The sequence below is a fragment of the Mesoplodon densirostris genome, chromosome 6 (assembly GCF_025265405.1).
Source record: "Mesoplodon densirostris isolate mMesDen1 chromosome 6, mMesDen1 primary haplotype, whole genome shotgun sequence".
NCBI classification, from domain to species: domain Eukaryota; kingdom Metazoa; phylum Chordata; class Mammalia; order Artiodactyla; family Ziphiidae; genus Mesoplodon; species Mesoplodon densirostris.
Genome location: NC_082666.1, coordinates 20154771 through 20171437, shown reverse-complemented (window position 1 = coordinate 20171437; position 16667 = coordinate 20154771). Strand labels below are relative to the sequence as shown.

At 44.5% G+C, this 16667-nt stretch overlaps 1 protein-coding gene across 7 annotated transcripts in view; it reads left to right on the top strand.

The window, feature by feature from the left end:
- Positions 1-16335, top strand: part of ZNF618 (zinc finger protein 618) — a 187910-nt gene extending 171575 nt beyond the window's left edge. For all 7 annotated transcript variants that reach the window (XM_060101351.1, XM_060101354.1, XM_060101353.1 and 4 more), the window contains 2 exons: positions 7802-7903; positions 8589-16335. In XM_060101351.1, the coding sequence (XP_059957334.1) occupies positions 7802-7903; positions 8589-10105 (1619 nt within the window). In that variant the 3' untranslated portion in view covers positions 10106-16335. The remainder of the gene's footprint in view (positions 1-7801; positions 7904-8588) is intronic.
- The last annotated feature ends 332 nt before the right edge of the window (positions 16336-16667 follow it).

The window sequence follows — 16667 nt, the reverse complement described above, 5'->3', positions numbered from 1 at the left end:
TGTTTTTTTATTATTGAGTTGTAAGAGGTCTTTTTATCTTTATATACGAGGGCTCTGTAGATATATGATTTACAAGTATCTTCTCCCATTCTGTAGGTTGTCTTTTCACTTTCTTGATGCTGTCCTTTGAAGCACAAAAAATTTTGATGACGACTACCTATTTTTTCTTTCATTGTTTATGCTTTTGATGTCATATGTAAGAAATCATTGCCTAACCAAGGGTCACAGAGACTTAACTCCTCTGTTTGCTTCTAAGAGTTTTATAGTTTTCACTGTTACATTTAGGCCTGTATTCCATTTTGTGTTAATTTTTGTATGTGGTATGAGGTAGGGGCCCAGCTTCATTCTTTTGCATGTGGATATCCAGTTGTCCCAGCACCATTTTTAAAAAGACTGTTTGTTCCCCCATTGAATTGTCCTGGCACCCTTGTCAAAAATCAATTGACTATAAATGTGAGGGTTTATTTCTGGATTCTGAATTCTATTTCATTGATCTGTACGTGTGTTTTTGTGCCAGTACCACACTGTCTGGATTACTGTGACTTTATAACAGCTTTGAAATCGGGAAGCCTAAGCCCTCCTACTTTGTTCTTCTTCAAGAGTGTTTTGGCTATTCTGTGTCACATAAACTTTAGGCTCAACTTGTCAATATCTGCAAAAAAGACAGCAGGACTTTTGATAGGGATTGTGTTGAATCTAGATCAATTTGGGGAATATTGCCGTTTTAACAATATTGTCTTCCAGTCTTTGAACATAGGGTGCCTCTTCATTTATTTAAGTCTTCTTTGAGTTCTTTCAATAATGTTTTTAGTTTTAAGTGTACAAGTCTTATACTTCTTTTGTAAATTTATTCCTAAGTATTTTATTCTTTTAGAAGCCATTATAAATGGAATTATTTCCTTAATTTAATTTTTGGAGTGTTCATTGCTGACGTAGAGAAATATAATTGATTTTTTTTAGTATATTGATCTCATATCCTGAAACCTTGCTGAACTTATTTATAAGTTTTAATAGTTGTGTGTGTGTGTGTATTCCATAGGATTTTCTATACACACAGTCATGTCATCTGTAATCTGTAAGATAATTTTACTTCTTCCATTCATGTGGATGCCCTTTATTTTTCTTTTCTTTTTTATTCTTTCTTTCTTTTTTTCTTTCATTGACCTGGCTAGAACCTCTAATACATGTTGAATAAAATAGAGTGGACATTCTTATCTTGTTCCTGATCTTAAGAGGAAAGTTTTTCATGTTTAACCATTAACTGTGATATTGGCAGTGGGTTTTTCATAGATGCCCTTTGTCAAGTTGAAAAAGTTCCCTTCAATTCCTAGTTTGTTGAGTGTTTTTATCATGAAAGGGTGTTGGATTTTTGTCAAATAATTTTTCTGCATCTATTGAAATTATCATGTGGTTTTTGTCTTTTATTCTATTAATATGGTATTGATTTTTGTATGTTGAACTAATCTTGTATTCCTGGAATAAATACCACTTGATCATGGTGTATAACCTGTTGTATATGTTGCTGGATTTGGTCTGCTCTGTTTTATTAAAGATGTTTGTATCTATATTCATAAGGCATAGTGGACTATAGTTTGTTTTTTCTTGTGACTTCTCAGTCCTGTTTTGGTATCAGAATAATACCTGCCTCATAGAATGAATTGAGAAGTGTTCCCTCCTCTTCTATTTCCAGAAGAATTTGTGAAGGGTTCTTTTAACATATTATAGAATTCACCGATGAAGCCATCTGAGCCTGCGCTTTCCTTTCCTTTTCTTTTTTATGGTCGGTGTTTTGACTACTAATTCAGTCTTTTTAATAGATCTATCCAGATTTTCTACTTCTTGAATCAGTTTTGGTAGTTTATGTCTTTCTAGGAATTTGTCTATTTCATCCAGGTCATCTAATTTTTTGGAATACTACTGTTCATAGTATTTCCTTATAATCCTTTTTCTTTCTATCAGATCAGTAAACTTGTTTTTTTGTTTTGTTTTGTTTTTGATGTCCTTTATGAGGTTGAGAAAGTTTCCTTCTTTTCCTAGTTTGCTGAGATTTTGTATCATAGGTGGGTATTGAATTTTATCACATTTTAAAGTGCATTTATATCTGTGGAGATGACTTTTCTTATTTTTGTTTTCCTCTTAGTATAGGGAATTACACTGATTGATTTTCTGTAACTATTCTATTTATGGGATAAGCTTCATTTATTCATGATATGTTATTATTTTTATTTTTATATTTTTTATTTTTGGCCACATAGCTTGCGAGATCTTAGTTCCCCAACCAGGGGTTGAACCCCGGGCCACAGCTGTGAAAGCGATGAGTCCTAACCACTGAAACTGCCAGGGAACTCCCATGATGTGCTGTTATTTTTATATATTACTATATTTAGCTTGCTAATAGTTTGTTAAGGATTTTTGTGAAGGATGTTGGTCTGTAGTTTCTTTCCTTGTAATTTTTTTCTCGAGTTTTGGATCAGGGTAATGACAGCCTTATAAAATGATTGGGAAATGTTCTTTCCTCTTCTAATCCTGGGAGAATTTGTTTAGAATTTGTATTATTCCATCCTTAAATATGTGGTCGAGCTTTCCAGTGAACCCATATGGGAATTTTCTTTGTGGGAAATTATGTAAACTATGAACTGAATTTCTTAATAGTTATAGAACTTAAGAGATTTGAGGTTACCTGTTTCTTCTGGAGTGAACTTTGGTACTTTATGTTTTTTAGGGGGGGTTTTTTGTTTGTTTGTTTGTTTTACCTCACTTAAGAGGTTGAATTTATTGGCCTAAAGTTGTTCATAATCATTTTAATCCCTTTACTATGTGTAGCATCTGTAGTGATGTCCCCTTCTTTTACTCCTGCTACTAATAATTTGTGTCCTCTTTTTCTTTTTTTAATGTTTCTTGTTAGAGGTTTATCAATTTTACTGATCTCTACAAAGAATTAGCTTTTAGTTTCATTGATTTTTCTCTATTGTGTTTATCCATCTTCTGTTTCGTTAATTTCTGCTTTTATCTGTATTATTTCCTTTCTTCTGCTTATGTTAGACTCAACTTACTCTTTTTTTTTATAGTAATCTTTTATTTATTTATTTATTTTTATATTTATTTTTGGCTGTGTTGCATCTTCGTTTCTGTGCGAGGGCTTTCTCTAGTTGTGGCAAGCGGGGGCCACTCTTCATCGCGGTGTGCAGGCCTCTTCACTGTCGCGGGCTCTCTTGTTGCAGAGCACAGGCTCCAGACGCGCAGGCTCAGTAGTTGTGGCTCACGGGCCTAGTTGCTCCGCGGCATGTGGGATCTTCCCAGACCAGGGCTCGAAACCGTGTCCCCTGCATTAGCAGGCAGATTCTCAACCACTGCGCCACCAGGGAAGCCCTCAACTTACTCTTTAAACTTACTCTTCAGATCTCTCAGTGTAGAAGCTTTATAACACTGATTTTAAATGTTTATTCTTTTCTAATATAATTATTTAATGTTATAAATAACATTTATTTAGATGTATCCCACAAATTTTGAAATGTTATGTTTTAATGTTTAGTTCAAAACATTTTCTGATCTCCCTTATGTTTCTTTGACCTATGGGTTATTTACAACTGTGATGTTTAGTATTCAAATAGTTGAAATTTTTCCAAATATCTTTTTGTTGTTGATTTCTAATTTAATTCAATTATGGTCAGAGACTATACTTTATATGATTTCAGTATTTTTCTATTCCACCTCCTTTTTCTGGTAATCTAGTTATATGTATATGGGACTGCTTGATGTTGTCCACTCTCTGTTCATTTATATTCAGTCTTTTTTTTCTCTTTTCGCATGAGAGTAACAATTACTGAGAGAAGGCAGGTGAAATTTCCAGTTGTAGGTTTATCTATTTCTTTTTTCAGTTTTCTCAGCTTTTGCTTCATGTGTTTTAATGCTCTGTTATCACTTGCACACACACTTAGGATTATTATATATTCTTGGTGATTTGACCCCTTTATCATTATGCAGGGTCTCTTGTTACCCCCATCATATTTCTTGTTTTGAGGTCTGTTCTTTCTGTAATACTATCACAAGCATCTCCACCTTTCTCTTCATTACTGTTTGTGTGGTATACCTTTATTTAACCTTTTACTTTTAACTTATCCATGTCTTCATATTTAAATAGGTTTCTTATAGTTAGCATATCATGGGGTCTTGCTTTTTTATTAAGTATGACAATGTCCACTTTTATTTGAAATGTGGAGACCATTTAAATTTAATGTGATTTCAGTATTATTGGGTTTAAATCTACCATTTTCGTATTTGTTTACTAATTGTTTCATTTGTTGCTTATTCCTTTTTCTCTAATTTTTTGCCTTATTTTGGACTGAGAATTTTTTATGGTTCCATTTTTATCTCTACAATGGATTTATTTGCTATAACTCTTTGTTGTTTTTTTTAATAGTTTATTTGGGTTTTGAACTATGCATTTCTAACTTATCAAGTCTACATGTAAAGGCTATTAGCCTTTTCATATTGTGTGAAAAACTTTCAACAGAATCTTCTATTTCCCCTTCCTAGTCTTTCTTCTATTGTTAACATATGGTTTATTTCTACATATAATTACCACAATTCATTGTTATTTTTTTCCAGTGAGCAGTCAGTTATCTTGTTAAAGAGATTAAAAATGAGGGAAAACACTTTTTATATCCATTCATGTTCAGTTTCCAGAACTCTTTATTTCTTTCTCTAGATCCAGATTCTTATTTGATGTCATTTGGGGGGGGGGGTGATGTCATTTTTTTTTAATACCTAAAGAACTTCCTTTAACGTTTCTTATAGTTGCAGGTATGATTTTTTTTTTTTTTGGTCCTTATTTTACCTCCATTTGTGAAAGATAGTACCACTGGATTTAGAATTTCCTTATTTTATTTTAAAAATATTTTTGTGTTTTTTTTAAATTGAAGTATAGTTGATTTATAATGTTGCATTAGTTTCAGGTGCACAGCAAAGTGATTCAGTTATACATACATACATATCTTTTTTTCAGATTCTTTTCCCTTATAGGTTATTACAAAATTTTGAGTATAGTTCCCTGTGCTATACAGTGGGTCCTTATTGTTTGTCTGTTTTATATATAGTAGTGTGTATATGTTAATCCCAAACTCCTAATTGATCCCTCCCGCCTTTCCTCTTTGGTAACCATAAGTTTGTTTTCTGTGTCTGTGGGTCTGTTTCTGTTTTGTATTGATATATAAGTTCATTTGTATCATTATTTTACATTCCACATATAAGCTATATTATATGGTATTTGTCTGGCTTACTTCACTTAGTATGATAATCTCTAGGTCCATCCATGTTGCTGCAAATGGCACTATTTCATTCTTTTTTATGGCTGAGTAATATCCCATTGTATAAATATAATTTAGATTATATAAATTTAGATTATAAATATAAATATCTTCTTTATCCATTCATCTATCGATGGACATTTAGAATTTTAGGTTGACATTCTCTTTTAATACTTTGTTCTGTTACCTGCTGGGTCTGTTGTTATTCTTATTTTTGTTCCCCTGTACTTAATTTTTCCCCCTCTCTGGCTGCTTTTAAGAGTTTCTCTTGTCATTGGTTTTCAACAATTTGATTATGATACTGTGCCTTGGTGGTGTTTTCTTTATGTATTTCTGCTTGGGGTCAGTTGAGCTTTTAGAACCTGGTTTTATGGTTTTCATCCAGTTTGGAAAGATTCTGGCCATTTCTTCAAATATTTTTTCTGCCTCACCCCCGTTTTCTGGGACTCCAATTATATTTATGTTAAACTACTTAACATTGTCCATGCTCCATTTATTTATTTTCAATCTTTTACTCTCTCTGGTTTTCAGTGGGTAGTGTTTTTGCTATGTCTCCAGCTTCACTGATTTTTTTTCAACAGCTGTTGTAAGCTCCTTATTGGCTAATTCCATCATCTCTATCCTTTCTAGGTCTGTTTCTATTGATTGGTTTGTCTCCTTATGTCATAGGTCATATTTTCCTACTATTTTGAATGTCTGGTACTTATTAGATGAATGATATTGTGAATTTTATAGTGTTAGATGCTAGATTTTGTATTTTTTAAGAGTATTAAACTTGGCTTACAGTTTGTTACTTGGGATCACCTTAATACTTTGGAGGCTTGCTCTTTAAATGTATTAGGGCAGATCTAGTGGCTTAGTCTATGGCTAACTTAGCCCCATAGTATTTCTCCCTGAACTTTAATCTCTGTCTCTTCAAGGGGACCGCTGGGCTCTGTTCAGTTCCCTGGTCCTACGCAGCAGCTTGAAAACTGCTTCCAGGCAGTAAGTGGCACAGTCAGAGAGCTCACCGCATTTGTTTCTTTTTTCTGGGATCACACCCTGGGTTGCCTGTATGAAAGCAGTCATATCATCATGATTATCAGTTGTTTGCATCTGGAGGGCAGAAGTGAAAGTCCTCTCCCCATCTTTTTTTGATGCATAGATTTGTTCGTTATTTGACTTGTGAGTCTAAAATATGTATCTATAAATAATACATATGACATTATGATTAGAGCTTGCTTTTCATTATCTTATGCATTTTCCCATGTTGCTCCAATCTACATGACCACCTTTCTGGTGGCTGCAAAATATTCCTTGAGTGCACATCCCAGAGTCTCTTGACTAGTCTTGCAGGGCTGACTGAATATGTAGACGTTGGGGAAGCCTCTTCTCTAGGTATGAATAGTGTGGCCTTGACCTCTAAGGCCTGATGCCTTAACTGAGAAGAATGGAAGAAAGATGTCTGGCAACCCTGAACAGAGGCCACTGACCCATTCATATCCTCAGGTTGTGAATTCTACCTGTAAGATGATGTCTCAAGGAAATACACCCACAACAACAGCCAAAGAGCACAGAGAAACAATATTAGAATATTAGGCAAGTAGGTTCGTAGCAGAATAGTAATATTGTAAACGGCACAGCCCAGAAACTTAGGACTTGGAGTGTAGTTAAGCAATTTGTGGAATATTGTGTGATAAAAGATTGTGTGGCCATTTGTGATGACAAGCATGTAACTCAGACCATTTCCACTCAGATATGATCTTAAAGAAATGTCAAGGAGTAACCGTGCATAGAGTATGGCACCTGCCCATTACTTAAAACTGAATATGGCTGCATATGCACATGTTAACAAAAATTAGGGAAATGCAGGGAGGAGGCAACTAGGAACCAGGGGACCTGGGATGTCCGTCCCAGCTCTGCTGCTGGTTTTCTGTGTTTTCCTGGGCAAATCCTTTCCTGTATCTAGACTTTGGTTTTCACTTCCTACATGTAATGAGGGGGTTGAGAATTGTATACTTTATGTCACATAGGGCTTTGGTTTTGTTGTATTCATTTAAGTTTAGAATATACTAAAAAGATGAAAAGGCACACTTTAAAGAAGCAAGAGTGTGAGATGCTTTTGGCTTCTTGGAGTGTAATGGGCACCCCCTTCTGGGTCTCAGAGCTAGAACTTTGTGCTCGGGGGTGTTAGGGGGGCCTCCCAGCCAGACTCGGGACACAGCGGTTCCCATTCCCTGAGTGCTTACTCCATGCTGAGCACTGTACCCAGCTCTTTTCCTGTATTATCTCTTGTTAGTCCTTCTAGCAATTGTGTGATTATCTTCATTCTTCCAAGTGATGAAAATGAGGCTTTGCAGGCCTCAGAGAGTTGTCTTAGGAGCCCGGATTTGAACCCAGGCCTGAGTCCCAGAGGCCAGTCTTGCCTTCACCCGCATGCTCTAGTTCTCCTCGCCTGGTGAGCCGGCAGGCCTCTTGCACTTCAGGGAAACACACTGTCCCCTTTGTGCCCGCAGCGGACAACGAGAACAACATCGCCTCCAACCAGTCCCGATCACCCCCTGCTGTCGTGGAGGAGAAGTGGAAGCCCCAGGCCCAGAGGAACAGTGCCAACAACAGTAGGTCTTTCCTGGGCGGACCCGGGGGCTGGTGGAAGTCTACTACACCCACCTCCAGAGGCCTCCCCCCCGACCCCAGCTCGTTCCCCTCTGCTCCCACATCCCCACCCCTGTGTGTCTCCCATGGTGGTGCAAGACCACGCATCATGGTTTCCAAAGCACTTTCACGCCTGAGACCTCATTGGTGGGAATTCTGACCTCGTGGGATGGACAGAGGCGGCCTGGGGAGAGGTGCTCTGTTTGTGGTCAGAGAACACAAATTAGTGACAGAATCAGAATTAGAATCCAACTCCACTCTCCATGATTTCTCTTGTCTGCTTTTTCCTGACACTGTGGCCTCATGTATCTTATTCACTAGCGACTCCTGTGTTAGAGGCCATTCCTATATTGAGGAAGAGGTTAGACTGGTTGGCTTCAGAGGTCAAGGTGAATGACATGCAACAAGTGTTGGCACACATATCACTACAGTCTATTCCCATGCTCAAGGCAGGCATTACTAATCAATCACAGAACTTTATTCCTATGAGACTGTCACATGTTAAAGACTGCCAAGACCATCAGTTTGTGTGCAAGATGAAATCTGTTCATAATTCCTAATACTAGACGCTTGAGTATTAGGCCACTGCCAGACCAAGGAGCCTTGACTGGCAGGGTTAATCACACCTCTCTTTGTGTCCCCTGCCAGCCACGACCAGTGGTTTAACACCTAACAGCATGATCCCCGAGAAGGAGCGGCAGAACATCGCAGAGCGGCTGCTGCGGGTCATGTGTGCTGACTTGGGCGCGCTGAGCGTGGTGAGCGGGAAGGAGTTCCTGAAGCTGGCCCAGACGCTGGTGGACAGCGGCGCCCGCTACGGGGCCTTCTCAGTCACCGAGATCCTGGGCAACTTCAACACGCTGGCGCTGAAGCACCTGCCGCGCATGTACAACCAGGTGAAGGTGAAGGTGACGTGCGCCTTGGGCAGCAACGCCTGCCTGGGCATCGGCGTCACCTGCCACTCACAGAGCGTCGGCCCCGACTCCTGCTACATCCTCACGGCCTACCAGGCAGAGGGCAACCACATCAAGAGCTATGTGCTGGGCGTGAAGGGCGCGGACATTCGCGACAGTGGCGACCTGGTGCACCACTGGGTGCAGAATGTGCTGTCGGAGTTCGTGATGTCGGAGATCAGGACAGTGTACGTGACAGACTGCCGGGTGAGCGCATCCGCCTTCTCCAAGGCCGGCATGTGCCTTCGCTGCTCAGCCTGTGCCTTGAACTCGGTGGTGCAGAGCGTGCTGAGCAAGCGGACGCTGCAGGCCCGCAGCATGCATGAGGTCATCGAGCTGCTCAACGTGTGCGAGGACCTGGCGGGCTCTACCGGCCTCGCCAAGGAGACCTTCGGCTCCCTGGAGGAGACCTCGCCACCGCCCTGCTGGAACTCGGTCACGGACTCGCTGCTGCTGGTGCACGAGCGCTACGAGCAGATCTGCGAGTTCTACAGCCGGGCCAAGAAGATGAACCTCATCCAGAGCCTCAACAAGCACCTGCTCAGCAACCTGGCCGCCATCCTGACGCCGGTGAAGCAGGCGGTCATCGAGCTGAGCAACGAGAGCCAGCCCACCCTGCAGCTGGTGCTGCCCACCTACGTCAGGCTGGAGAAGCTGTTCACGGCCAAGGCCAACGACGCGGGCACCGTCAGCAAGCTCTGCCACCTCTTCCTGGAGGCGCTCAAGGAGAACTTCAAGGTGCACCCGGCACACAAGGTGGCCATGATCCTGGACCCACAGCAGAAGCTGCGGCCCGTCCCGCCCTACCAGCACGAGGAGATCATCGGCAAGGTGTGCGAGCTCATCAACGAGGTCAAGGAGTCCTGGACCGAGGAGGCTGACTTCGAGCCCGCCGCCAAGAAGCCCCGCTCCGCCCCCGGCGAGAACCCCGCCGCCCAGGAGGACGACCGACTCGGGAAGAACGAAGTGTACGATTACCTGCAGGAGCCCCTCTTCCAGGCCACCCCGGATCTCTTCCAGTACTGGTCGTGCGTGACCCAAAAGCACACAAAACTCGCCAAGCTCGCCTTCTGGCTCCTTGCGGTGCCGGCCGTGGGGGCCAGGAGCGGGTGTGTAAATATGTGTGAACAAGCACTTCTCATCAAAAGGAGGCGACTGCTCAGTCCAGAAGATATGAACAAACTCATGTTTCTGAAATCTAACATGCTTTAAGACTTCCGGATGAAAAGAAAGAACAAAGAAAAAAGAAGAGAACGTTAGGAAAAAAAAAAAAAACCACACAACACTGTCGCAAACAAAGAAAAAGGAATTTAAGTTCTAAACACTGTGGACCTCATTATAAATGCCCCCTGGAAACTTAAGTGCTTTTTTCAGTGTGTGTGTGCATGTGTGTACACAATCACGCAGGCACACTTTGGGCGTGGGCGGCTCTGTGCTCATCTGCGTGTGGCCGCAGAAGTGTCGCACACGCGTGCACACACATACTCCCCTGGTGCATGTATGCACGCCCGCTCGTGGGCGCGTGTGCATTAAACTGGGCGTGTCAGGAAAGCTGAGTGTTTGGGAAAGAGGGAAGATGTTTCACCTCCTTTTCTCAGTAAGGGGGCTTTAAAAGACTCCATTTTCAGGTGCGCAGATTGGTAGAAAACTGATGTAAAATGTTCAGGCAGCTGAGATCTGAAGTGACTTGACGCTCTCTGTCCTTCACTCTGTGGTCCCCCTTGCCTTCCATCCCCCTCCCCAAGCCTTCCTGACCCTATTGCACCCCACCCCTCCCCGGCTGCTCTGCCATGGATTCTCCAAACTGCATCAGATGGACAGCTTCTGCACTGGACTTTGTTCTTGTTCACCTTCAGGGCATTGAGCTGCTGCCTTTGTGATACCCTTGGGTGTCATGGGGCAGCCGCCTTAGAAACACACCTATCTATCTCCCCAGATCAGGAAAGGAGACTTTAAGAATATAAAGCTGACCTTTTGCTTTTTAATATAAGATAGAAAAAAAAGACATTTTTTCAAAGAAGTATAGATACTGTCTCCACTCCTTAATAATTTTTTTCCTAACATTTTAGCAGTTTTTACTTTTTTTTTTTCAAATTTGATTTAGGCTCTGCTAGGAGGCACTGAATGTCTGTAACTTATATTTTGGAGGGTTTTTTTGTTTGTTTTTTGATTGCCCATTTTGTTCCTCAAGTCACTGTAAACTAGCTCATCTCAGTGGTATATATTCAATATCCGAAGGTTTTTATTAGACTTCCCTGTACAGTCCAGTTTTCCTGTATTCGAACAGCCAAGACCATGAACTTGGCTGTGCTGTTTGGAGACCAGGAGTGAGGTTGGAGTCACAGGTTTCACAGATGTGGGGTTCGGTGGAAGCCATAGGGAAGCATGTGGCTTAGGAGCTCTCCTGAATGTAAGCAGAAGACCGCCCTCCTGGCTCGCTGTGTCTGGTACTGCGAATGTCTGATTTCTATACCCAGAGTGCATTACACTACTCGCCACGTCACTGACCCTTGCAGCTCAGCAGGGACTCCTGAGTTGATCCATGTTCACGTCCATCACACCTCAGACCCACGGCCTCCTCTCCCCAGGACCCCGGGGATTCCGGCGGGTCCGCTGCCCACAGCCCTGGGGGGGGTCCCCACGCGAGCCTCTGCCCTCCTTCTAGGACAGTAGTTGAGCACGGTGCCTTGTGGGCCAAATGATGGATGTTTCGAGGGTGAAATGGCATTAGGCCACATTCAACTTGATGCTGTGAAAGATGTTTTTAGGCTTTGTTTCTCTGTGAGCAGTTTAGGTTCCACACACAGCCTAAATGCCAACAGGGTGACCCTTTCCCCTGTGAAGAGGTGGTTCCGTCAGGATCAGTGCTCAGCCTCCCACCCCACCTCTCAGTGAATGAAGTGCTGGTGGTCCCATATCCCCCCAGTGCCCACGGCTGTGGGATGGAGATAGTTACACCAAGGCTGAGGATGCCTACCATCGTGGGGGGCCATTTGCTAAGGCACATTCTACCATCTTGGGGGTTGACCAAGTCCACTCCATCCCTTCCTAGTAACAAAACATTGTTCAACTGTGAGATACCTCGACTACAGAAAGCACTGTACAACGGCCCTCTCCCCCCGGTCCGTGGCAGTCAAGTTGGGGAAGTAAAGTTGATTTGAAAACTCAAGGCTTAGGATCATGGACCAGAACGCTGTCCCAAGTGTCAAGCCTGCTCACTTTGCCTCGTGAACTAACCCTCCCGAGTCTTGGACACACTGAAAGGCATCAAAGTGGGCCGTTTCCCCATTCGCTCCAGCAAACCATGGTCTCAGGAACCACCATGCCATTTCCTCTCCTGGAGAAGTTCTGGGTATTAACTCTACAGCACTTCCCATTGGGGTCACACCGTCAGAAGAGCCTCCATCTGCACTGGACAGTCACGTCGCTTCCTAGAGTATATGGGAGCATCGGCAGACTTTTCAATGAGACGTGTGGGGACATTCCAGAAGGTGGCTGCAGGGTTGCTGGTGGGTGACAGATGCCTCCAGCAAAAGGCCTCCAGCTTTGCTTTGCTGCTGGGGAAGGGTCCATGACCTGGCACTCTGAGCCACGTGAGGAGGATGGGAGCTACCCGTTTGGTGTGGTTAGTGGGAGCTAAGCCTTGGAGCCCATCCTTCCCCTTCTTAGAGCGGAGCTGTGTGGGTGTTGCCTTATTATGGGGCCGCTCAGTTAGCAAATAGGCATTTCACTTTGTTGCGAAGCCATCAGGACCAAGCCCTGGTGTCAGCGTTCTTCTCTTCAGCAAAGTTGAAGTCGTAACTGAATTCCAGTTATCTAGTCATATGTGTTAACTCCTGTCCTGTTCCTCCTTTGCACCTCAGTTCAATCCTTAGGGCTTGGCCTGCTCTGCAGATGTGACGTGAGTGCCACTAGGTCTCGGAAAGCTGTCTCCTGGGGCTGCCTCATCCAGATACGGGAGCAAGGTGGCAGGTAGTCATTTCTCTCTTGCAGCCTCTGGTTCTTCAGAAACTCGTTGCCAACAGGAAAGGCTGTACCAAGGTGGCCCCTCCATCTGCTTTCTCATGCAGACAGCTCCCAGAGTGCAGAGCCCGTTGCAGTGAACAGCTTAATAAAACCCAAAGATCTCACAGGCCCAGCCGCTGGCCCCACATCTCCAGCAATATCCACCCTATCCAAATTCTAGCTCAGCCAAAGGATTGAGGTCGGCTCTTCCAGTTCATCTCCCGGCCCCTAGCCTGGCATTGACCTTCGGAGAGTTTTTGTCTTCTGCCTCCCAGTTCTGTGACCACTATAGGACTTTACAGCTCAAGGCGGTTGCCTGCTGACCTGGACACAACTTGACTGAACCATGTGATTCCCAGGATAGAAATGGCCTTTGCGTTGACATACACGGACCCCAGAGGGGAGGTGGAGAAAACACACCTCCACTCTGCAGGGTTTTCCCCCTCATCTGAGGTCAGTTGGCTTCACCACCAAAGCCCAAGCCAAGGACCATAGCCTCGTGGGTGGTCCCTCAGATTTGAAGTAACTGGGGGGTCTCGGCTCCACCAAGAGCAGCGGTGCCATCCCAGTCGTTGTGAGTGGATGCCCTTGTGCCGACATGGTTTTTTCCCTGTGCCCAGGTCCACCAGCCAGGCCTCCCTCCAGATGGTAGTTAGAAGCCAGGAAACAAAACAGAGGGGCCACTGGGCAACGCTCCTTTCTGGCCACACTTCATCTTGGGGTTCACGGCATAGAAAGCCACCTACTGTGTCCGCGAGCAAGGACGCTTTGCCACCAACCTGCCTGACAGCCTCATGCTTGGCGTTCGGGGTTTGGCTCTTGACTGGGAAAAGGGTGCTGAGGTTTCCTGATGAGGAGAGGACAGTCCGATGACACAGTTGAGAAGTTCTGCGTCTCCAGATTTCTGGGAAGGACTTTTTGACACCAGCTCTGTAGGCTGGCAAGCGTCTTCTCCTTCAGTTTGCTCCTTTCTCTCCTGCACTTTTGAGAAACACCAGAGAAAAACTCTGCAAGGCGTGTTTTCCACTGTGAAGCAGACCCTCTGCCTTTAGGGGTCCTCTAGGCTTGCGCCTGGACTTGGACTAGACTCCTTGGAAAGTGGGCATCTGAAGAGCTGTCAGGGATGCAGCATGCATTTTTGGGGGCCACAGGTTCACAAGAAAAGTTTGGAATGAACCTGGGATGTGGATGGAGAAGGAGGTCCTGTGAGACATGGCCCAGAAGGGGACAGTACCTGGATGTCGCCATGACGATGGATGTGCTTGCAGAGACGGGAAGGGGAGGCACCCAAAGCACGGCCGGCAGTCCCCTCCTGCCCACTGAGCCGGGCGAGTTCATAGCTCTGCCCCTTGCCTTGGGCACAGTGACAGCGCCTCTGTCCCTGGGACGTACCTGAGGGAGGGCTTCTAGAAAGGCTGCTGGTTTAGATGAAACCCAGAGGCTAAGTAAGGCTCAGGCTGGCCCCTGGAGACAGTGGGCGGAGGGCTCCTGTCTCGGCCCCCGCTGTATCCAGCCGGGCCAGTGGGAGAACTGGGAAGGGCCCTGCCCTCTCTTCACTGTGGCTAATGTTTGCTAGGCCAGTTATGGTGAACCAATGATACAGTGTTTTCCCTTTTCTGTTTCCCACCCGGTTTCCCCTTTTCAGGGTTTTCTGGAGGATTTTGTTGTTGTGTTTCTTCCTCTCTCCTTTGCGTTTGAGGATCGTGGTCAGCGGAGCCCCGCCGTTCCCTGGAGGGGCGCTGTAGTTTCTGTGCGAAGAGGCACCTGCTCCTGCTTTGATGAGGGTAAAGGGCATCGGGTTGCTGTTTGTTGTATTCATGCCCCTCCACCACCACGGGCGTTGCTTTAAAGGTTCAACTGCTGTACAGAGAAGGATTTGCTAAGTTTGCAGCTGGGTGTCAGCATCAGGACCCATAGGGGCCCTCCCCACCCATGCGTCCCACTGGGCACCTTGACTCTTCGAACCAAAGTTCCTTAAGGGGGCACAGCCCAGCCTGGTCCGCAACCTCAGGGGCCTGGGATCCCTGTGGCGCTTCCTGAAGTCCAGCTTGGCAAGAGACCATGGGGTCTGAGGCCAGCCGGAAAGGGGGGCTCCTCCCACAACCCAGGTGCCAGCCGGTCCCTGCCTGGGACCCTTCCCTCCCACCCAGCCAGGGTGGCCGGGTTCCAAAGCGGTGAGCGAGCTCGTGGACTGGCACGGGGCTGGAGACAGAGGGACCCGCGGAGCTGGAGGCTCCCAGACCCGCCGGGCAGTGCATCCAGGGCCATTCAGATGCCGAGCATCAGGAAATCATTTTGTACAACCACCTGAAGCAGAGATATTTTTTAAAAAGCATAAATTATTTTCAGTTGTTTTCTGATGATCCTCCCTTTTTCTTTTCCCCGTAACTTTGCGTGGGTGATTCTTTCACATCAGGTAAATCTTGAGAAAGCCTTGGTGCCCCTCCCTCCCAGGCCCCACTCAGTACCCATGCGTGTGCACCCTCATCCTTTCTCAGTAGTTAAGACGTTCTAGGCAATACCGTAGGCACAGCTGACTGTGTCTCTGTCTTCGAGTGCAAGAAACTCAAGTCATCTTAAAAAAATACAAAAAAAAAAAATTTACAAAAAAAACAAACACAAAAAAATATCTTTTTTAGGCCAGAGTTTTTCTACAGGTATTAATGAATATTTTTCTTAATCCTTATAAGTTTTATGTGTTTAATATTTCTTAATACCGGTAGCATTAATTTATACTTTTGTAGCAACACAATATTTTTATAAACAGCCAGTGCTTTGGCTCAAGTCTCCACAAGGGGTTTATGCAGGGTTATCTTGGGACCCTGTGTACCATGTACTGTATTTAAAAAAAAAGTTACCTAGTGTCACCCTTGCTGTGTTAATTAACAAAAGACGTTGTTTGCGGTCTCCTGTGTCGTTGGTGTGGACCCAACAGTTCTCCAAGGAGTCACATTGCATGGGGGTTGAGTTGACAGTTCTTGTGATATGTAAACCCCCGAGACCAAACTTGAGGGTTTATTTAGGCTTTTTCTGTTTGTCCTTTGGATTTTTGGTTTCATTTTGTTTTGGTACCGTTTCTCCATTTACGGCCAAATCAGTTTTCTGGTGTTTAAAACTTTTACTGATGTCAAATGGAGGAAAGGAACAGGAAAAAAAAAAAAAAAAAAAAGATTTTTACAAAGTAATAAAATTTAAAACTGAGCTGTTTAAATGTTGCTGTTTTTACCTGTCTGTTCTTGTCCAAAAGTGGGACATTCCCAGGGAGAAGAGGAAGGTTCTACTTGGTTCCTTAAATCGCCAAAAGCCCCCGCCCAGAAATCAGCACCCCCTACCCCCCGAATTCTTGCAACATTATTTCCTGGTTGGTTGATGCCAAGGTAAAAAGACATCCTTTTAATGGTTAGAGAGGATCAGTTGCTTAAATGATTTCATGTCAGTGTTGTATTTATGGTTTTACAATAAAACAACCTTTAGGAAGATGGCAGTGCGTGGTGTTATTTCTTGGGTTGGCATGGGGCCATGTCATCCAGGTAGGCACTGGTGAGTAGAGATGGACAGAGGCAGAGATGTCACCTAGGGGTGACGGAGCTGGAGTCCATCCCGAGGGGATACTGCGTGAGGCTGGGGTTAGTCAGCTCCTCGGAGCTCCCTGCTGACCTCAAGGCACCAGACCCAGGTTGGTGGTGTCTGATAAATAAGGGAGGGACACGGCCACAAAAAGACGTGGTCCCCGTGGGCCTTGTTGTGAAACACTGTCCCAGCGGAGGAA